Here is a 17,532-nt window from a genome sequence, read left to right as displayed (position 1 = left end):
TTATTTTGTTGTTCTCATCTTTTTGTGGGGGGAAAATGAGAGGAGATTAGTAGATGATGAGGTTGATTTTTCTGGTAGATGCTAGATTTTAGACTGTCTCATTTAAATCAGATTATTTTTGTTCACAATTAAAAATGTCAGACCTTATTGTATTTCTCCACATCTTTTAACAAAATTGAGAAATACAAACATTTTAAAGTCCTGTTTCATTTTTAAAAACTTTTTATTTTTTTTACTTTTTTTTTCTCATTTTTTTCTCATGTTAGTCACCATATAGCACATCATTAATTTGATGTAGTGTTGCATGAGTCATTGTTTGTGTATAATACCCATTGCTCCATGGAATCCGTGCCCTCCTCACTACCCATCACCAAGTTCACCATCCTCCCAACCCCTATCTTTTCAGTTTCAGGTTAATAGGACAGTTGTAACAAGATATTAATTTTTCAATTGTGTTTTAAATATAATTTATATTCATTGAATATATTTTAATCTACTATAGTATATGCATTAATATTTATATGTATATTAAACATATTAATTATAATATTGCATGAATATATATTTACATATACACATTCATGCCTCTGTGTATATTTCCCATGATAAATGATAGATACATATAAGAAGCTGATGAACCAGAGTGACTTCCGGTGACTTTCAGTTATTTTTAACTTAGCTGCCAGTGGCTGTCTGTTCAATCCACATCTTATCACCACGCTTGGAAATTTTATTTTTCTGCATGAAATACTGTGACAATGCTGGGTTTTCTGTAACAGTTTCTATCACACTATGCTATTTCAGCTGCCTACCAAGAGACTCTACCTCCTTAGTCTTCCTTTTTAGGGTTATCCAGAAACTGAATTTTTTTTTTTTTAAATAATTATGTTTCTCCTGCCACTACCTCTGACCTCTACCTGCTCAGACACTTCTCTATTATTATGTTCTCTATTATTTCATCCATCTTACAGATCTTTTCTTTAAATTGTTTAAAACCTGTTTTGATGTTTTGAAAAATATTACCTGTAGTTTTGAATTGCTCAAGTTTGATCATTTTGTTTTCCTTATTCAGAGAAAGGCATAGAGAAGACTGTTAACATTATTTGCTATGTGAGGCATTCTGGGCCCAGAACAATGCTAGCCATTTCAAAATAAAGATCTCATTATCTCCCAGGAGTGTCCTACAAGATGAACATAATTATTTATATGTCTGATGAGACAGTTGAGGCTTGATGAGATTAAGTCATACAAAGAGTCTGTGTACAATATTGATTAATGCTATGGTTTTTCAGTTTTGCTTTATGTGTTTTGTTTGTTTGGTCACTTGGTTGATTGGATGTTAGGCCACCGATTATTCGCTGTGTGATTTTTATCAAGTATTTATATTTTTGTGTTGTGTGACTGTAATGAAATAATATACAAACATGCATTAGTACAGAGCCTGTTAACAATGAACGCAGGATAATTGGTTCCAGCTGTTCTTATTAGCATGTTTTGAATAATATTTAAATGTGGTTTCCTGTTTGTGTCCCAGTAACTCATTTTATCTCACTAAGTTTCATAGTTGAAATGTGAAATAACAAGTGTATTATAATTTTGCATATTTAAGCAACTGGGACACGTGATATCTGGCTATATATTTAACAAACAATGCAGGTTGTGTTCTCCCACAACCTGATTCTTTCTTTAATGTATGGTGATTGCTGAATCTAAGATACTTTATTCCATACATCAAACATGTCTGATGAGGTTATATGATTGTGTTGCACTAGATATCCTATATCTCTTTTCTCCTGCCACCACATCTGAAAAGAAATGTACAGGTAAGTTCATGGTAGAAATGGAATGGTCACACTGACTTTACACAAAACATTTCTGGTTTGTTTTGTGCACATAAAGCAGCTCAGTGCATATTTCACTCGGAGATATAACATACTCAATAAACATCCTTAATTTAACAAGAGAAAACAAAAAGTACCAACAATAGTAACTATGGATTGTATATTATGAATTCATACAATTAGCTTTGAAAAAACATATTTGCTTATATCATTACCAGTTATTAATTCCTTCTTTTATTAATTCCTTCTTTTAATGAAATATCACTAACAGCAAAGCTTAGGTTTGGTTTGTTTTGTTTTTGTTTTTTTTTAATCTTGGTAAGTATGCTACTGAAATAAAGACTTTTTCTCTCACTCAGAAATCTTCTGACTTGTTTCTGATAAAGCTATGTCAGTTTCTTACCCATATTTTTTCAAGTTTGTTTTTGAAAAGAAATATTTTATAAGCCTACCAAATAATAACACGTCAGAAAAGAAATTTAAAGATATACATAATGTGGAGGGACCTGGTTTCAACTCACGTCATGATTTTATGTTCCTGAGATCAAGCTCTGAGTGGGGCTATGTGCTCAGCATGAAGACTGATCGATATTCTCTCTCCTCTCCCTCTGCTCTCCTCACGCATGCTTCCTCTCTCTCTAAAATAAATAAATAAATAAACAAACAAACAAACAAATAAATAAATAAAAATTATCTAATATTAATCATTTATATTAAAATTAGGCTGAAGAATAAGAGTGAAAATATTTATAAATATCTTCTGAAATGATTTCAAGTGGTATTCTATTGATCTCTAACTGGACAACTTGTCCTCAACTTATTTAAACCTGAGTTGTGTTCAGACAAACTGCACCGTGACAGGAGCTAGTGTCCTAGATGTCCACCAGCATCTGCAAGCCCACCAGTCAGCATCAGGGAATCTTTCCATCTTAGGGTTTGTCACCTGGACAATGTGAACATCCAGGAGGGGAGACACTTATTTTTCTTGATGTTAAACAATTTAGTAGGTCTGTCTAGGAGAAGAAATCAAATATTTCAAATCACTGAAGAGGCTTCCTGTCTGTAGAGAGGGCTTTCTAAAATATCAGTTCTGCCAGCTCTAACACAGAAATCATCCTAAGATGGAATAGAATCCTCATAATGACTCTTCATTTATCTGCAGAAATGCTTACACTGTCTAATTTACCAGAAGCGATGCTGGGGACCATGCTTTGAGTCATTTCTCTGTCCCTTCCACTGAGGCTTCAGAGAACAGGGAGTTAAGTCCCCAGAAGAAAGCAGAAAAGATATTTCATTCCTGAGTCTGATTTGAATCCATAAAGTTCCCAAGATATGTAGTCTTCACATCCCGGATGAGTACTAAGTAAATGGTTGGGGTGAACTTACCTGTCTAGAGATCTGCTGAGACCCACTGTGGAGGTTCTTCAGGAGGCACGCTGAAGAAATTTACCTGGTCTTATGTCCCTGAAGACCTGCACACAGGAATAAGCTTGTTTATGGGCTCAGTCCCTACACATAGAAACAGGAATTCCCAGACAAAGTTCTGATTCCCCAGAGAAAGAAAGACCAATTACGTAGGTTTCCACACAAGAACTGCACCCAGAAAGTGAAAATGTGGGGCCAGCCTAGGATTTGCTTAGATGATCCTACTGAGGAACAATCTTGTGCAATGATTCCACCCTTTGGGTGTTTGTTTCTTTTGAATTGTCCCCTGTAATGTTTGGGAAGTGTGCTGGCTGACCCTGGGGTGGAGAAAATCCAACAGTTGGAAAGCCCAGGATTCTGGCCCCAATGTTCCACTTTCCTGTGAATGTTGGGAATAGACCTGAAGGCAAAGCTTGCATTCTGATCAAGAACAAGCCCTGATGTATTTGTCATAAAAAACACATGATTTCCATGATAAACATAAAATGTGCATTATTGTAAGAAGACTATCAATTGTTTTATTGAAATTTGAAGGTACCCATCATATATCTGGTTTTATTGCTGGCTTTTAATTAAAATTATTTGATAGAAAATGCATTTTTCATATGATCTTTTTAAAAAAAAAGAGTTTATTTATCCATCTGACACAGAGAGAGACAGGGAAAGAGAGCACAAGCAGGGGGTGTGGCAGAGGGAGAGAGAGAAGCAGGCTCCTCACTGAACAGGGAGCTCCACGCAGGGCTGGATCCCAGGACCCCAGGATAGTGATCTGAGCTGAAAGCAGACACCAAACCGACAGAGCCACGCACGTGCTCCTGCATATGATCTTTTGATCTTTCCTCACGCATGTATAAATATTGCAATTAAATATTGATAACATTTTATTTTACTTCTTGTGTCAGATTTTCTGGTCTGTATGTTTTATAAGTGAAAAAGGTATGTCTAAATAATTTGTCTTTGTATTAATAGCTTGTAAAATAATACCCAAGAAAGAGTAGGTGTTCAAAATATATTTGGTGACTTGCTGACAGAGACAATGAATGAAGAATAAGTGAATGAGGGAATATACTATCCATATTCTGAAATAAAATATGAGGTCTTGTCTTCAGCTGTGTCATACATCTTTAATATGATTTTAACTTTGATAGAGAAACAGTGACAGCTTGGTTATCATTCCCTAGAATATTCACACTTTAGGGCAGGACACACTGTTCCTTCATTCTGGTATTCCTAAAATCTAACATGGGTGTGGTACATTTTAGAAGTAACAGACAAGTTGTGGATCATAAAGAGGAAATACAAAAGATTTTTATACAACTTATGTTACTTATGAGAATGAATTGAAATCCTTAAGTTTCCTTCTAGGGTCCAAGCTTGTGTTGTTGCTTTAAAGATAGTCTGAACCTTGCTCAGTTAACAGTACTTTCATTCCTTCATCAGTTCTGTGAAATTCCTCATCTATTTAGTGTTCCTGTATCATTGTAAAATAAAAAAAAATAGTTTCACACTTTCCATTTTTGAAAAAAAATTAGTTTTACACTTTCCATTTTTATTAATGCTTTATTTTACAGTTAATCTCTCATTTGAACCTTATTATTTATTGTACAACATATATTTTCTGTACCCTAAATTCTGACTATGCTATATAAAAACATTCTTCGGTCAAGCAGATAAAAATTATAAGACAGAATAAGACCATTACTGGTCACAAAATTTCACCTTTTCTTTCTTTCTTTTTTTTTTTTTAAAGATTTTATTTATTTATTTGACAGACAGAGATCACAAGTAGGCAGAGAGGCAGGCAGAGAGAGAGAGAGAGAGAGAGAGAGAGAGGGTAGCAGGCTTCCTGCGGAGCAGGGAGCCCGATGCGGGGCTCGATCCCAGGACCCTGAGATCACGACCTGAGCCGAAGGCAGCAGCCCAAACCACTGAGCCACCCGGGCGCCCCAAAATTTCACCTTTTCAAATATTTGTAGGAAAGGCACTCACACATGTTCTTACCAGCAGAATGCTAATGTTTCCTTTATGTGCTCACAATCACTTGATAGTCCCAGACTTTTCTATGTCAGTCAGTGATATGAGTGTGTAAAAGTGTTTTTATATCATTTTACATTCACATTTTCCTAATTGTTATTAAGGTAACATATATTCATTGGCCTGAAGAATTTTCTTCTCTTGTAATTATCTGTGTATAGTTTTTGTTCCTTATTCTATGGAATTTTAGTCCATTATTTATTAATTCAACCAGATACATAATTGCATTTGTTTTCTTGAGTTTACGGTTATTTCTTTTACTATATTTGTGATTTTTTTTTCATTTAGACCTTTATAATTTTAAAAATCATAAAATCTATTTTTGTGGTTATAAGTTGTGTTTAAGGATCTCTTTAATGTTGAATCACAAACACACACACACACACACAAGGTCACTCTTCATTTGTATGGTTCAGATATGGAAGGATAACGAATATCAGTGGCTATAGTTTAGTTTTTGAATTTAGAGAAAGGAACTATGTGAAAAAAAGTAGGGAGAGCCTTGTAAACAGGAGAAAATAAATGCAGAAAAATTGTGGTGGGAATATATGATGATAAGAGATGCTTTGTATAAGAACTAGTGAGCAGTCATTTAGACCTCATAATCCTACTTTAAAGAAATATCTTTAAGCAGGACTCTAATTCTAAGAAGATGGTCTCATTGGGATTAAAAAATACAGACACTCTTTGAAAAAAGAGTTTTCACAAAATAATGATAAAAAATATATATAAAAATGAAAGAAGGGAGAACATCACAACATAAAATTTGCCCTTGAAGGAGACATCTTTGCAATGACAATGACGTCTGCTGAAAGGCAGACAAAGCAAGGAACAGAAGGTGCTCTTTTCTGTACCTTGGTTCTTGGTCCTGGGCACTGAGTGGTGGCATCTGCAAAGCCATCAGAGGGTGAAGGTCCAAGGAAAACAGAGCTAAAAGCTGAGCTGGGGTCAAGCTTTCAAGGATCCCAATAGGGATAAAGCTGGGTTTAGTTGGGGGAAGAACCAAATGTGTCAGCTAATTATGCCTTAATTTCTAAATTGTGCTTCTTATTGCCATTCTTGAGTGTAAGTATGATCTTCATACATGCTAATGTTTAGACTTTGTTTTCTATAAGAAATTAAAGCAGGTTTAATGCCCATGCTCTGGACAAAATAACAAAAAGGGGAGAAATACACTCTCATAAGCAGCATGTTAGTTACTCCAGGGATTTGAACATATTATCTGTGATCCTTGAACCACAGTCTGGGATTTGATGCCAATGTGTGGATCTAGAGTTGGAGCAGAGTCTGAACCAAACACTCCACGGAAACTGGATTAGGATTATATGAGATATGGCTGTGCTACCAATTAGGTGATAGTTGATCAAGTTAATCAGATATAATTATGTTATTTATAATTGCAAATATTGTAACCTATGCATTCAAGTAATACAGAGATGAAAGAAAATAACTTCCAACATTCTAAATTAAAGGTTGCATACATATACGCCTTTGTGTGCATTCATGATGTATCCATCAGTAAGGCTTGTACAAAAACATATGTGTGTGTATGTATATGTGTGTGTGTGTATACATAGATCAGCAGGAACATATGAAAAAGCAAGTGGATGATACACATTTTCTATTTATGAAAACAGTGTGAATAGAGGATTGGCTATGATCTTTATTTTTAAATATCCAGATATTTAAAATATCCATGAATGTTATTTCAAAAATAACAAAAAAAATAAAATAAAATATCCAGGGAGACCAAAAATACATTAATAAGCTAAAGCAAACATTTTTGTCATACCTCCTTGATATTGAAGTACAGAATGTCACTCTCAGTTTTTAAATTCAATTTTTCAGTTTATTGAATCAATTTTTCCTAAACACTTTCTGCATCGCCTCTTTTACATCTTTGTTCCTCAAACTATAGATGACAGGATTCAGCATGGGAATCACAATCATGTAAAATATCGACACTATCATGTCGTGTCGTGGTCTAAAGCATGGCTGGAGCTTGGTCTCACATACATGAAGAGAACTGTACCATGAAATCTGGCACTCCAGTTAGGTGAGAAACATGTAGAAAAGACTTTATGTATCCCTTCAGCAGAATGACACATGGAAAAAATGCTCTACATCACTTGTCATCAGGGAAATACAAATCAAAACCACAAAGTCAGAATGGCTAAAATTAGCAAGTCAGATGCTGATGAGGATGTGGAAAAAGGGGAACCCTCCTACACTGTTGATGGGAATGCAAGCTGGTACAGCCACTCTGGGAAACAGTATGGAGGTCCTTCAGGAAATTAAAAATAGAGCTACCCTATGACCCAGCAATTGCACTAGTGGGTATTTACCCCAAAGATGCAGATGTAGTGAAAAGAAGGGGCTTCTGTATCCTAGTGTTCATAATAGCAATGTCCACAATAGCCAAATTGTGGAAGGAACTGAGATGTCCTTCAAAAGATGATTGGCTAAAGAAGATGTGGTTCATATGTACAGTGGACTATTACTCAGCCATCAGAAAGGATGAATGCCTACCATTTACATTGCATGGATGGAACTGGTGGATAGTACGCTAAGTGAAATAACTCAGTCAGAGAAAGACCATTATCATCTAGTTTCAACCTATGGAATATAAGAAACAGTGCAGAAGATCATAGGGAAAGGGAGGAAAAACTGAATGGGAAGAAATCAGAGAGGGAGCCAAACCATGAAAGACTAGTAACTCCAGGAAACAAACTGAGGGTTGTGGAAGGGAAGGTGGGGGATGGAGTAACTGGGTGATGGGCATCAAGGAGGGCATGTGATGTGATGAGCACTGGGTGTCATATGCTAATGCATCACTGAACACTACACCAAAAACTAATGATGTACTATATGATGACTGATTGAATTTAAATTAAAAAAAAAAAAAAGAAGAACTGTGCTTTGCTTTCTTTTCCACTGAGGAATCATTTTAAACCAGAGGCCAAAGTGCATTTATGTAATCATTTTCATCATGTAGTTCATTATCCACAGAACTAGTGACTTGCTTACAATGAAAAAAAACAAATCATCTTCATACTTTTCTGTCCCTGAAAAGAATTAGTGCATTTTCCTCTTGGGACATCACTGTGAACTTAAGCATTTTTGTCTTAATTTTATAACGGTTCAGTGATTTTATTTCAATTTTTTATTAAAATATATAATGCGAAAATATATTAGTATATTACAAATGAGAAGTCTAAATATGGGAAGGATTTGAAAACATGAGTAAGAGAACCCAGAAATTAACTGGGAATTTAAAAAAAAAAAACATAAATCAAGAACGACCTAGTAAAATACAATATTAAGTGCATTCTATTAGCTGCATTCATGCTTTTTAAAATTTTTCCAAGCCTAACAGGGAACTTGAACGCACAACCCTGTGATCAAATTCATCCTCTACTGACTGAGCCAGTCAGGCTCTCCTAGGTGTTTTATATCAAATCCCATTAAAAACTTACCAATTGGCCAAAAAGTATTACTTTCTGACATCCAAACACATGATATAGTATCAGTTATTATTATACTTTAAACTTGACTCATTCTGGTAGGTACATAGCATATGACCACATTATTGTGTTAAATTGTATTTCTTTCCCTAACATCAAATTGTGTTTAACTTTTTCAAGGGCTTAATTACCACCAGTGTGTCTTCTGTGGTAAAATGATTATTCAAATATACTGCTTTTTGGCTGTTGTTTTTGTTTTGCTTTGTTTTGTTTCAGAGTTTTTCATACATTCCGGATACATAGTTTTTATTGGATAACTAACTGTTGAGCGAATATTTTGAGTAATGTTGTGGTTTATTTCTTCAACAATGTCTGTCAAAGCAAAAGATTTTAATTGTGTTGAAATACAATTTATCACCTTTTAATTCCATGGTTCATATATTTTGAGATTTATCTAAAAACCTGGGACTAGCTCATGGTCACACAGATGCCCAAGTTTCCCTAGAAAATTATAGCAATAAGATTTTTTTTAAGATATAAGTTTCACTTTGAGAAAAGTTTTATATATGGTGCAAATGTTGAGTCAATGTTTATTTGTGGCATAAAGCTATTCTACAAGTTAAACATCACTAAAAAATCCTTCCTCCATAGATTTTTCTTAACAATTTTGACAAAAACCAAATGAGCATTTATGGGCAAATCTATTTCTTAACACTGTTCTGTTCCATTGTCATTGATATCTCTTTTCCATATCTCTGATTATTTAGCTGGGTGTGTATGAATATTCCAATTTAATTCTCCTTTTAAAAATTCTTTCCTCTTTTTCTAAAAGATTTTATTTTTGTTTTCTTAAATAATCTTTACACCCAATGTGGGGCTCAACCCACAATCTTGAGATCGAGTTGCAGATTTCAACTGAGCCAGCGAGGTGTCCTGATGTTTATAGGATTTTGAGGAAAGTAAAAAGCTTATATTTCAAGAAGGAGGAAACTGGATTTCAGAGAATTTAAGTCATCAGTCTAGTGACATGGAGTTACTTAATATCAGAGCCAAGGCTACATCTATTTCATTAGCTTTCTTTTCCACTGAGGAATCATTTTAAACCAGAGGCCAAAGTGCATTTATGTAATCATTTTCATCATGTAGTTCATTATCCAGAACTATTGACTTGCTTACAAAGAAAAAAACAAATCATCTTCATACTTTTCTGTCCCAGAAAAGAATTAGTGCATTTTCCTCTTGGGACATCACTGTGAACTTAAAGAACTCAAGATGGTATAAGAGTCTAAATGCATTTATATTCATAGTATACATGAACAGATGGTTCATTTCCACAGGTAAGAGGAAAGGTTTTTTGGAACTTAACAAAATATTTTGGTTACTGGACATATGAATTTCAAACTAGAATGCATGCTTTCATACTCGTATTTAAGAAAGAAGATTCTAGTTAATTAGTTAATTCAAAATTATGATAACAATTGATCATTTGGCTTTCAGGGAATACAGCAGGGAAAGTAGAGAGTGCTTTCCACATATTTTGATCATTAGAGGTGTAATAGGAAATTTGCTTTAATGTTCTTGGTGAAAGATTATGGTCAATTTAGAGATAATTGAATTAACGGGCTCTATTTAAAATTTAAGGGAAGTATTAAATGGAGAAAAATTATTAACTAGCTATTGTGTATATACAACTTTGAAATCAATATTTGACTCTGATGGAGGGATAGAAATTTTTAATTTATTTTATTAATGAACTAATTGATCTGGAAGCAAATTTTTTTCCATGATTTATTCAAGCTTAATTGATTAAAAAAAAAACAATTCCAATGTGCAAGGATGCCATCTTATGGATTCTAAGTGATTACGTTTCCAGAATTATGGCATCTCACAATGGGTTTGTAATATGGTCAAGTGGAAATAGAATAGAGTCTGAAATCAGAGAAAACTAGGCTTGAATCTTGAATGTCTTAGAAATTATGACCTCGGTCAAGTCGTATGCCCAGATAGGGAATTTTCTCATCTATAAAATGACATGAATTATTTGGTTTGTAGATTGCTATGTAGATTGTATCAGAAAATGTGCACAAAATTCCTAACTTCTAGTAACCAGTTAAGGATACATGGTAGTTACAATCATAGTCTTCCTCCTTACTGAGCTGAGTGCAGTACTGTTTCCATGAGTGTTTGGTACTTTATATTTTTTGACCACGAGTGTTGGGGAACTGATTTTATTTCAGTCTTCCAGATTGATCATGTCTTGTTAAGAATTTAGGATCTATATATTTGTCTTGTTGGCCTCTACCAAAGTGAAACAGCAAGATATAAACACAACTAGTTCTAATTTTCCTAAATACTGCTTAATGGAAATGCCTGTTTGAAAAGCAGTTTGGATGCAGCAGCTATACTCATACTTTCTCTCCATCATGACCCCAGTTTCCTATAGTAAAATAGGTAAATGCTCTAATGGGACATGATTTTTAATAAAAAATAGCTTCATTCATAGAACAGTTTCTTATTCTACAGGTGAGAGCAGAGACATCAAGGATTACTAGAGTATCATATTGAGAAGTATATCAGGAGAATTTGAGTAAACAGAGTATTATTTTAGTGGCATGCCCACAAGCAAAAAGTAGTGACTGACATGGATTTTAAAGTTTCTTATGGCACAGAATATTGGGATTCACTGGGTTTAATCTCAATAGAACAGTATTTAAATATATATTTAGTGTGGTGTAACAAACATAAGCATAACTTTAAAAAGTACTATGATTCTGTTTGGGACCCATTAATTGCAAAATGCTTTAACTTTTAAAAAATGATTTTATAATTTCTATTCATTTTATTCAAACTAAATACAATGTGGAGGCCATATTTCATGAGTATGCATTTTCACATATAATTAACACCAAGTTAATACAAAAGATTTTAATGCATCAGATAGATACACACTCAGCAACCATACAATTGCAGATTTAGTTGAACAAGGTATGTCTAAAAATTGGGGTCAATCTTAGTTGTTCTTTGGAGTTACAAGGAGAAGTAACTTTTCCAAGTTCACAATGTTACCAGGTGCTAACTCTAAGGTTGTCATATGAGGTTTTATTAATTTTTTAAAAATGTTGCCCCCATTTTTTTTTAAGATTTAAAAGGGGTGGAGCAGAGGGAGGGGGTCAAGTCGACTCTATGATGAGCTTGGAGCCTAACTGGGGGCCTCAGGGTCTTGAGATCATGAGTTGAGCCAAAATAAAGAGTCAGACACTTGACTGACTGAGCCTCCCAGGCACCTCTGTAATATGAGGTTTTAGATTCCAAATATAATGTTCTTAACCTTCTACAGTTGTCTTATCTTAGGCACATTAGTTACGGAAAGGTTAGAATTGTCATGTCACTAACCCTTCTCCTGTATATATCAGCAGCCGACATGTGTTTTGTTGTGGATGCCTTTGGCATACTGTCTATTGGTACATATTTCAAAATATGCTTGCATGTTCTGTTTTTGCTGTACTTATTCTTATGTGCTTAATTCCTGTTTTGTGTCTGAGTCTCTTTAGTAAATATTTTTGTATGTATTCCATGGATTTGAAAGAAAGATAGAGAGAGGAGAAGAAAAGTTTGGGAAAGAAAGAGAGAATAGAAGTTTTTTTAAAGAGCAATCTATTTTTGCTTATACCCCAAAATGCATTAATCATATTTATATTATTCATTGATCTCTTTATAAACTACTTGACTACTCTAGCAATTCAAACTTAACTATACATTATTTTAAGGTATATGTGTGTGTTCTCATCAGAGTTATGCAAGCTATCTGGGTTTATTAAAAAATTAGATTTTAAAATAATTGCATTTTATATTTGTTAACTAACTAGTTTCCTAAGAATCAAATGAGAATTTTTAGGTTTTGCAGACTCACATTTATGAAACTTCTCTATGCATTTGAAATATCTTCCATAGGAATCTCTGGAACATTTCTGGGAATATAAAGACATATGGTTTTCTTTTCTTTCTAACAGTAGCCTTACTTATTTATTATCTACTGATGTGTAGGTGTCTCAATATAACAAAGTGTAGCGTATTTCACTTCATGAATATAAATCATTTGTGAGTAAATTCAGCCTGGCCTTAGGTACTGTCGATTTTTTTTAAACTCTTTTTAAACACATGTTGGTTATAAAAAGCCAAAGGAAAAACAAAAGTCAACATGCTGAAACCTGCCCCTTAAATAGGATTAATCCAGTAATTAATTGTGTTTCAGTAACTGAGATTTCAGTCCAGATACAGGTGTCTCTTTAACATTTTTAAAATTTCCTTTATTCACACTCTACTTAATGAGAAACAGTAAGATGACATCAAGAAAACAAAAAACAGAAATCATTTTGAGACAAATATAATGATTTTACTCTCAGCAAAAACTTCAGAAACCATTTCATTATCTACTATCAGGTGATGTTAATTTTACCGTTTTTTTGAGAAACTGTGAAATTTCTATTAAGAAACTCCGTAAGCAGCTATGATGATTTTCTTAAAAAAATATCCAGGATTTCTATTTGAGAGAAATATACCTCAGGAAAAAAAAAAAAATCAAGGATTTTGTAGGTATAACCACATAAATTGAATAACACCTCACATTGTCATAAGACAAAATTTGAGGGCGCCTGGGTGGCTCAGTGGGTTAAGCCGCTGCCTTCGGCTCAGGTCATGATCTCGGGGTCCTGGGATTGAGTCCCGCATCGGGCTCTCTGCTCAGCAGGGAGCCTGCTTCCCTCTCTCTCTCTCTCTCTCTCTCTGCCTGCCTCTCCATCTACTTGTGATTTCTGTCAATAAAAAAAAAAAAAAAAATCTTTAAAAATAAAAGACAAAATTTGAAAAAAATATAATAGTATATTAGGATGCAGAAGCCAAAATGAACAACTTAATGATATGTATTTTGAAGAAAAAGAAAAAAAATCTGAAGAAAAAGACATTTTGTTTTTTATGTTTGCAAATAAGGTGCATCTCTCTCCAGAAAATTCTCTCCTATTCTATTCACCACTTCTGTAGATGGAAACTAATGGAACAGTATAAATGCTAGGAAAAAAAATGATGTAAATGTTTATGGTGGAAAAGATAGCCTTGTATGACAAGTTGAGTTGTGTAACTTATCCCATTTCCTAGTTTTTTGGAAATATGTTAAAATTAAATAATTTCCACAGTATTTCTCATTTATATTTTAAGGACTTATTTATTTTATAGAGAGAGAGAGAGAGAGAGTTTGTGTGTGTGTGTGTGTGTGTGTGTGTGTGTGTGCGCACATGTGCAAGGCAGGGGAAGGGCAGAAAGAGAACCTTTGAGCCAACTTTCCATTAAGCCCAGAGCCCCATGCAGGGCTCCATCCCAATATCCATAAGATCATGACCTGAGCCGAAGCCAAGAGTTGCTTGTTCAACCTACAGAGCCATCTACTTGCCCCTAGAATTCCTCATTAAAATCCAGCACAAGCTTGTGACAGAAGTGTACTTACTCCCATCTGAACAGTTGCAAATATTAAAGAAAGGACTTTCATGTCCAAAGACAATAAAGAATTGAACAGAAAATGATATAGACAATAAACTATTTAAGTCAACAGGCTATTTTTTTAACCTGATAAATATAATCAATGACTGAATAAAATCATTTCTTCCTTTTATTTAACAGCAAAATGCAATGACGTGGGACCAACATCCTTATTGCTGCCTATTTTTAATCAGTGCCAAGGAAATTATTGTACCCTGCTAAGAAACAAATATGGGGATATAATAGGTAGACTATTTTCATATTGCCTTTAGCACTTATAAATAAAAAGTGAAATGCCAGGGTTTCCATCAGATTTAGATTTATATAGGTTTCAGATGAAAAATGTGACTGAAGTCACCATGTTTATATTGATGGGCTTCACAGATGATTTTGAGATGCAGGTTCTCCTGTTTTTTCTATTTCTAGTGATCTATCTTTTCACTCTGATAGGAAATTTGGGACTGGTTATATTGGTCATTGGGGATTTTCGGCTCCACAATCCTATGTACTATTTTCTGAGTGTGTTATCATTCCTGGATGCCTGCTATTCCTCAGTTGTCACCCCAAAAATGCTGGTCAATTTCCTAGCAGAGAATAAAGCCATTTCCTACCTTGGATGTGCAGCCCAGATGCTTCTCTTTGTTACTTTTGGAACCACAGAATGCTTCCTCTTGGCTGCCATGGCTTATGATCGCTACGTGGCAATCTACAACCCTCTCCTGTATTCCGTGAGCATGTCACCCAGAGTCTACGTGCCACTCATAGTTGCTTCCTACGTTGGTGGCATTTTGAATGCTTCTGTACACACGGTGGCCACGTTCAGCCTGTCCTTCTGTGCATCCAATGAAATTAGACACGTCTTTTGTGACATCCCTCCACTACTTGCCATTTCTTGTTCTGACACCCACACCAACCAGCTGCTGCTCTTCTACTTTGTGGGAGCTATTGAGCTAGTCACTATCACGATTGTTCTGATCTCCTATGGTTTTATTCTGTTGGCCATTCTGAGGATGCATTCTGCTGAGGGGAGGCGGAAAGTCTTTTCTACATGTGCTTCTCACCTAACTGGAGTGACAATTTATTATGGAACCATCTTTTTCATGTATATGAGACCAAGTTCCAGCTATGCTTTGGACTATGACATGATCGTGTCAATCTTTTACACAATTGTGATTCCCATGCTGAATCCCATCATCTACAGTTTAAGGAAAAAAGATGTAAAAGAGGCGATGAAGAAATTGTTTGTGAGAAATTGGTTCCTAAGTAAAACACATTATTAGCCCTGAGTTAATCTGCAAGGAATGTTGCATATCAAATTATGTCTCTATGTTCACAAACTAAAGAAAATGTCTTGGTTTTAGTGAATCATACTGTCTGTATATCCTAGAATATTTCCAAATAAAGCTTTTATCAGCCCTCCAACGTAGTATTTTACAAATATGATCATTTGTATCATCTATATATTTAATTTTTTTTAATTTTTAGTGACATATAATTTATTATTAACCACAGGGGTACAGGGCTGTGAATCGCCAGGTTTACACACTTCATAGCACATACCTTCCCCAATGTCCATAATCCCACCATCCTCTCCCTATGCCCCTCCCCCTGGCAACCCTCAGTTTGTTTTCTGAGATTAAGAGTCTCTTACAGTTTGTCTCCCTCCCAATCCCATCTTGTTTCATTTATTCTTTTTCTTCTCCCCAAATCCCCCACATTGCCTCTCAACTTCCCCATATCAGGGAGATCATATGATAATTGTCTTTCTTTGATTGACTTATTTCACTAAGCATGATACCCTCCAGTTCCATCCACATCGACACAAATGGCAAGATTTCATTTCTTTTGATGGCTGCATAGTATTCCATCTTATATATATACCACATCTTCTTTATTCATTCATCTGTTGATGGACATCTAGGTTCTTTCCATGTTTTGACTATTGTGGACATTGCTGCTATAAACATACAGGTGCATGTGCCCCTTCAGATCACTACATTTGTATCTTTAGGGTAAATGCCCAGTAGTGCAATTGCTGGGTTCATCTATTTACTTTTACTGTGTTTCAAATTGATTCATATTAAATATTTGGTGATGCAAGTGTATTGCTGTTGTCAGTCACTGTGGAATTTTCTTCACTCAGTGCTACTATAGCTTATGTACTCAGGGTTCTACAGATTGACGCATCATCACACTGTTTATAGAAAGTCATTCACACTCCTTATGAGGTTACTTCTCCATCCTCAGTTCCTCAGCCAGACCTCCTTAATATTGTTTCATTTGCTCTTCATGTGCTTTCGGAGTAAAATCCATCAAGGCTAATGGCCGTGACTTTTTCACTATTTGGCCCAACACTATGTATTTTTATTCCACTATCAAAATCTTTCCTTATTACTACTGTCCAATCACAGAAATGGTAAGATCCATTTATGAAACTCCAAAAGTTTTACTGGTAAGTAGTAGATAGAGCATTTATTGATGTACTTAAGCTCAGGAAGAACAAATAAGTTGAACTTAGAGAAAAGTAACAACTGGTTAATTATATAAATATATGTGCATAGAATATATATGCACACTATATATATACACCAATATACCCTATATATAATACACATATGCATTATATATATGTGTGTGTGTGTGTCTATACCTATATATATGTATACATATATATATATATATATGTATGTATGTAGTTTGTGTGGGTGTCAGAACAAGAAATGGCAAGTAGTGGAGGGATGTCACAAAAGACATGTCTAATGTCACTGGATGCACAGAAGGAGAGGCTTAATGTGGCCACCATGGGTACAGAAGCATGCAAAATGCCACCAACGTAGGAAGCAACGATGAGTGGCCCATAGACTCTGGGTGACATGCTCACGGAATAGAGGAGAGGGTTGTAGATTGCATGTTGTGATCGTAAGCCATGGCAGCCAAGAGGAAGCATTCTGTGGTCCCAAAAGTAACAGCAAGAAACATCTGTGTGGCACAACCAAGGAACGAAATTACTTTATTCTTTGACACAAAACCTACTAGCATATTTGGGGTAATTGCTGAAGAATAGCAGGCATCCACAGATTGTGAAGCTGAGGATCCCCAATGACCAATACAACCAGTCCTAAATTTCCCATCAGGGTAAAGAGGTAGATTGTCAGAAACAGGAAGAATAAGGTCAACCATCCAGGTTTGTCGGTAAAGCCCTACAGTACAAATGTGGTAACTTCAGTGACATTTTTCAT

At 34.9% G+C, this 17,532-nt stretch overlaps 1 protein-coding gene and 1 pseudogene across 1 annotated transcript; one reads left to right on the top strand and one right to left on the bottom strand.

Annotated features, from left to right (window-relative positions):
* Window positions 1-7,157: 7,157 nt before the first annotated feature.
* Window positions 7,158-17,532, bottom strand: LOC116599187 (annotated as a pseudogene).
* Window positions 14,572-15,573, top strand: LOC116599188 (olfactory receptor 5T1-like). The gene has a single exon (XM_032358924.1). The coding sequence runs from the start codon at window positions 14,587-14,589 to the stop codon at window positions 15,571-15,573; it is 987 nt and encodes a 328-aa protein (XP_032214815.1). The 5' UTR covers window positions 14,572-14,586.

The sequence above is a fragment of the Mustela erminea genome, chromosome 9, assembly GCF_009829155.1.
Source record: "Mustela erminea isolate mMusErm1 chromosome 9, mMusErm1.Pri, whole genome shotgun sequence".
In the NCBI taxonomy this organism is placed as follows: Eukaryota; Metazoa; Chordata; class Mammalia; order Carnivora; family Mustelidae; genus Mustela; species Mustela erminea.
Note: the sequence above shows the minus strand (reverse complement) of the source record. Positions and strands in the feature narration are given on the sequence as shown.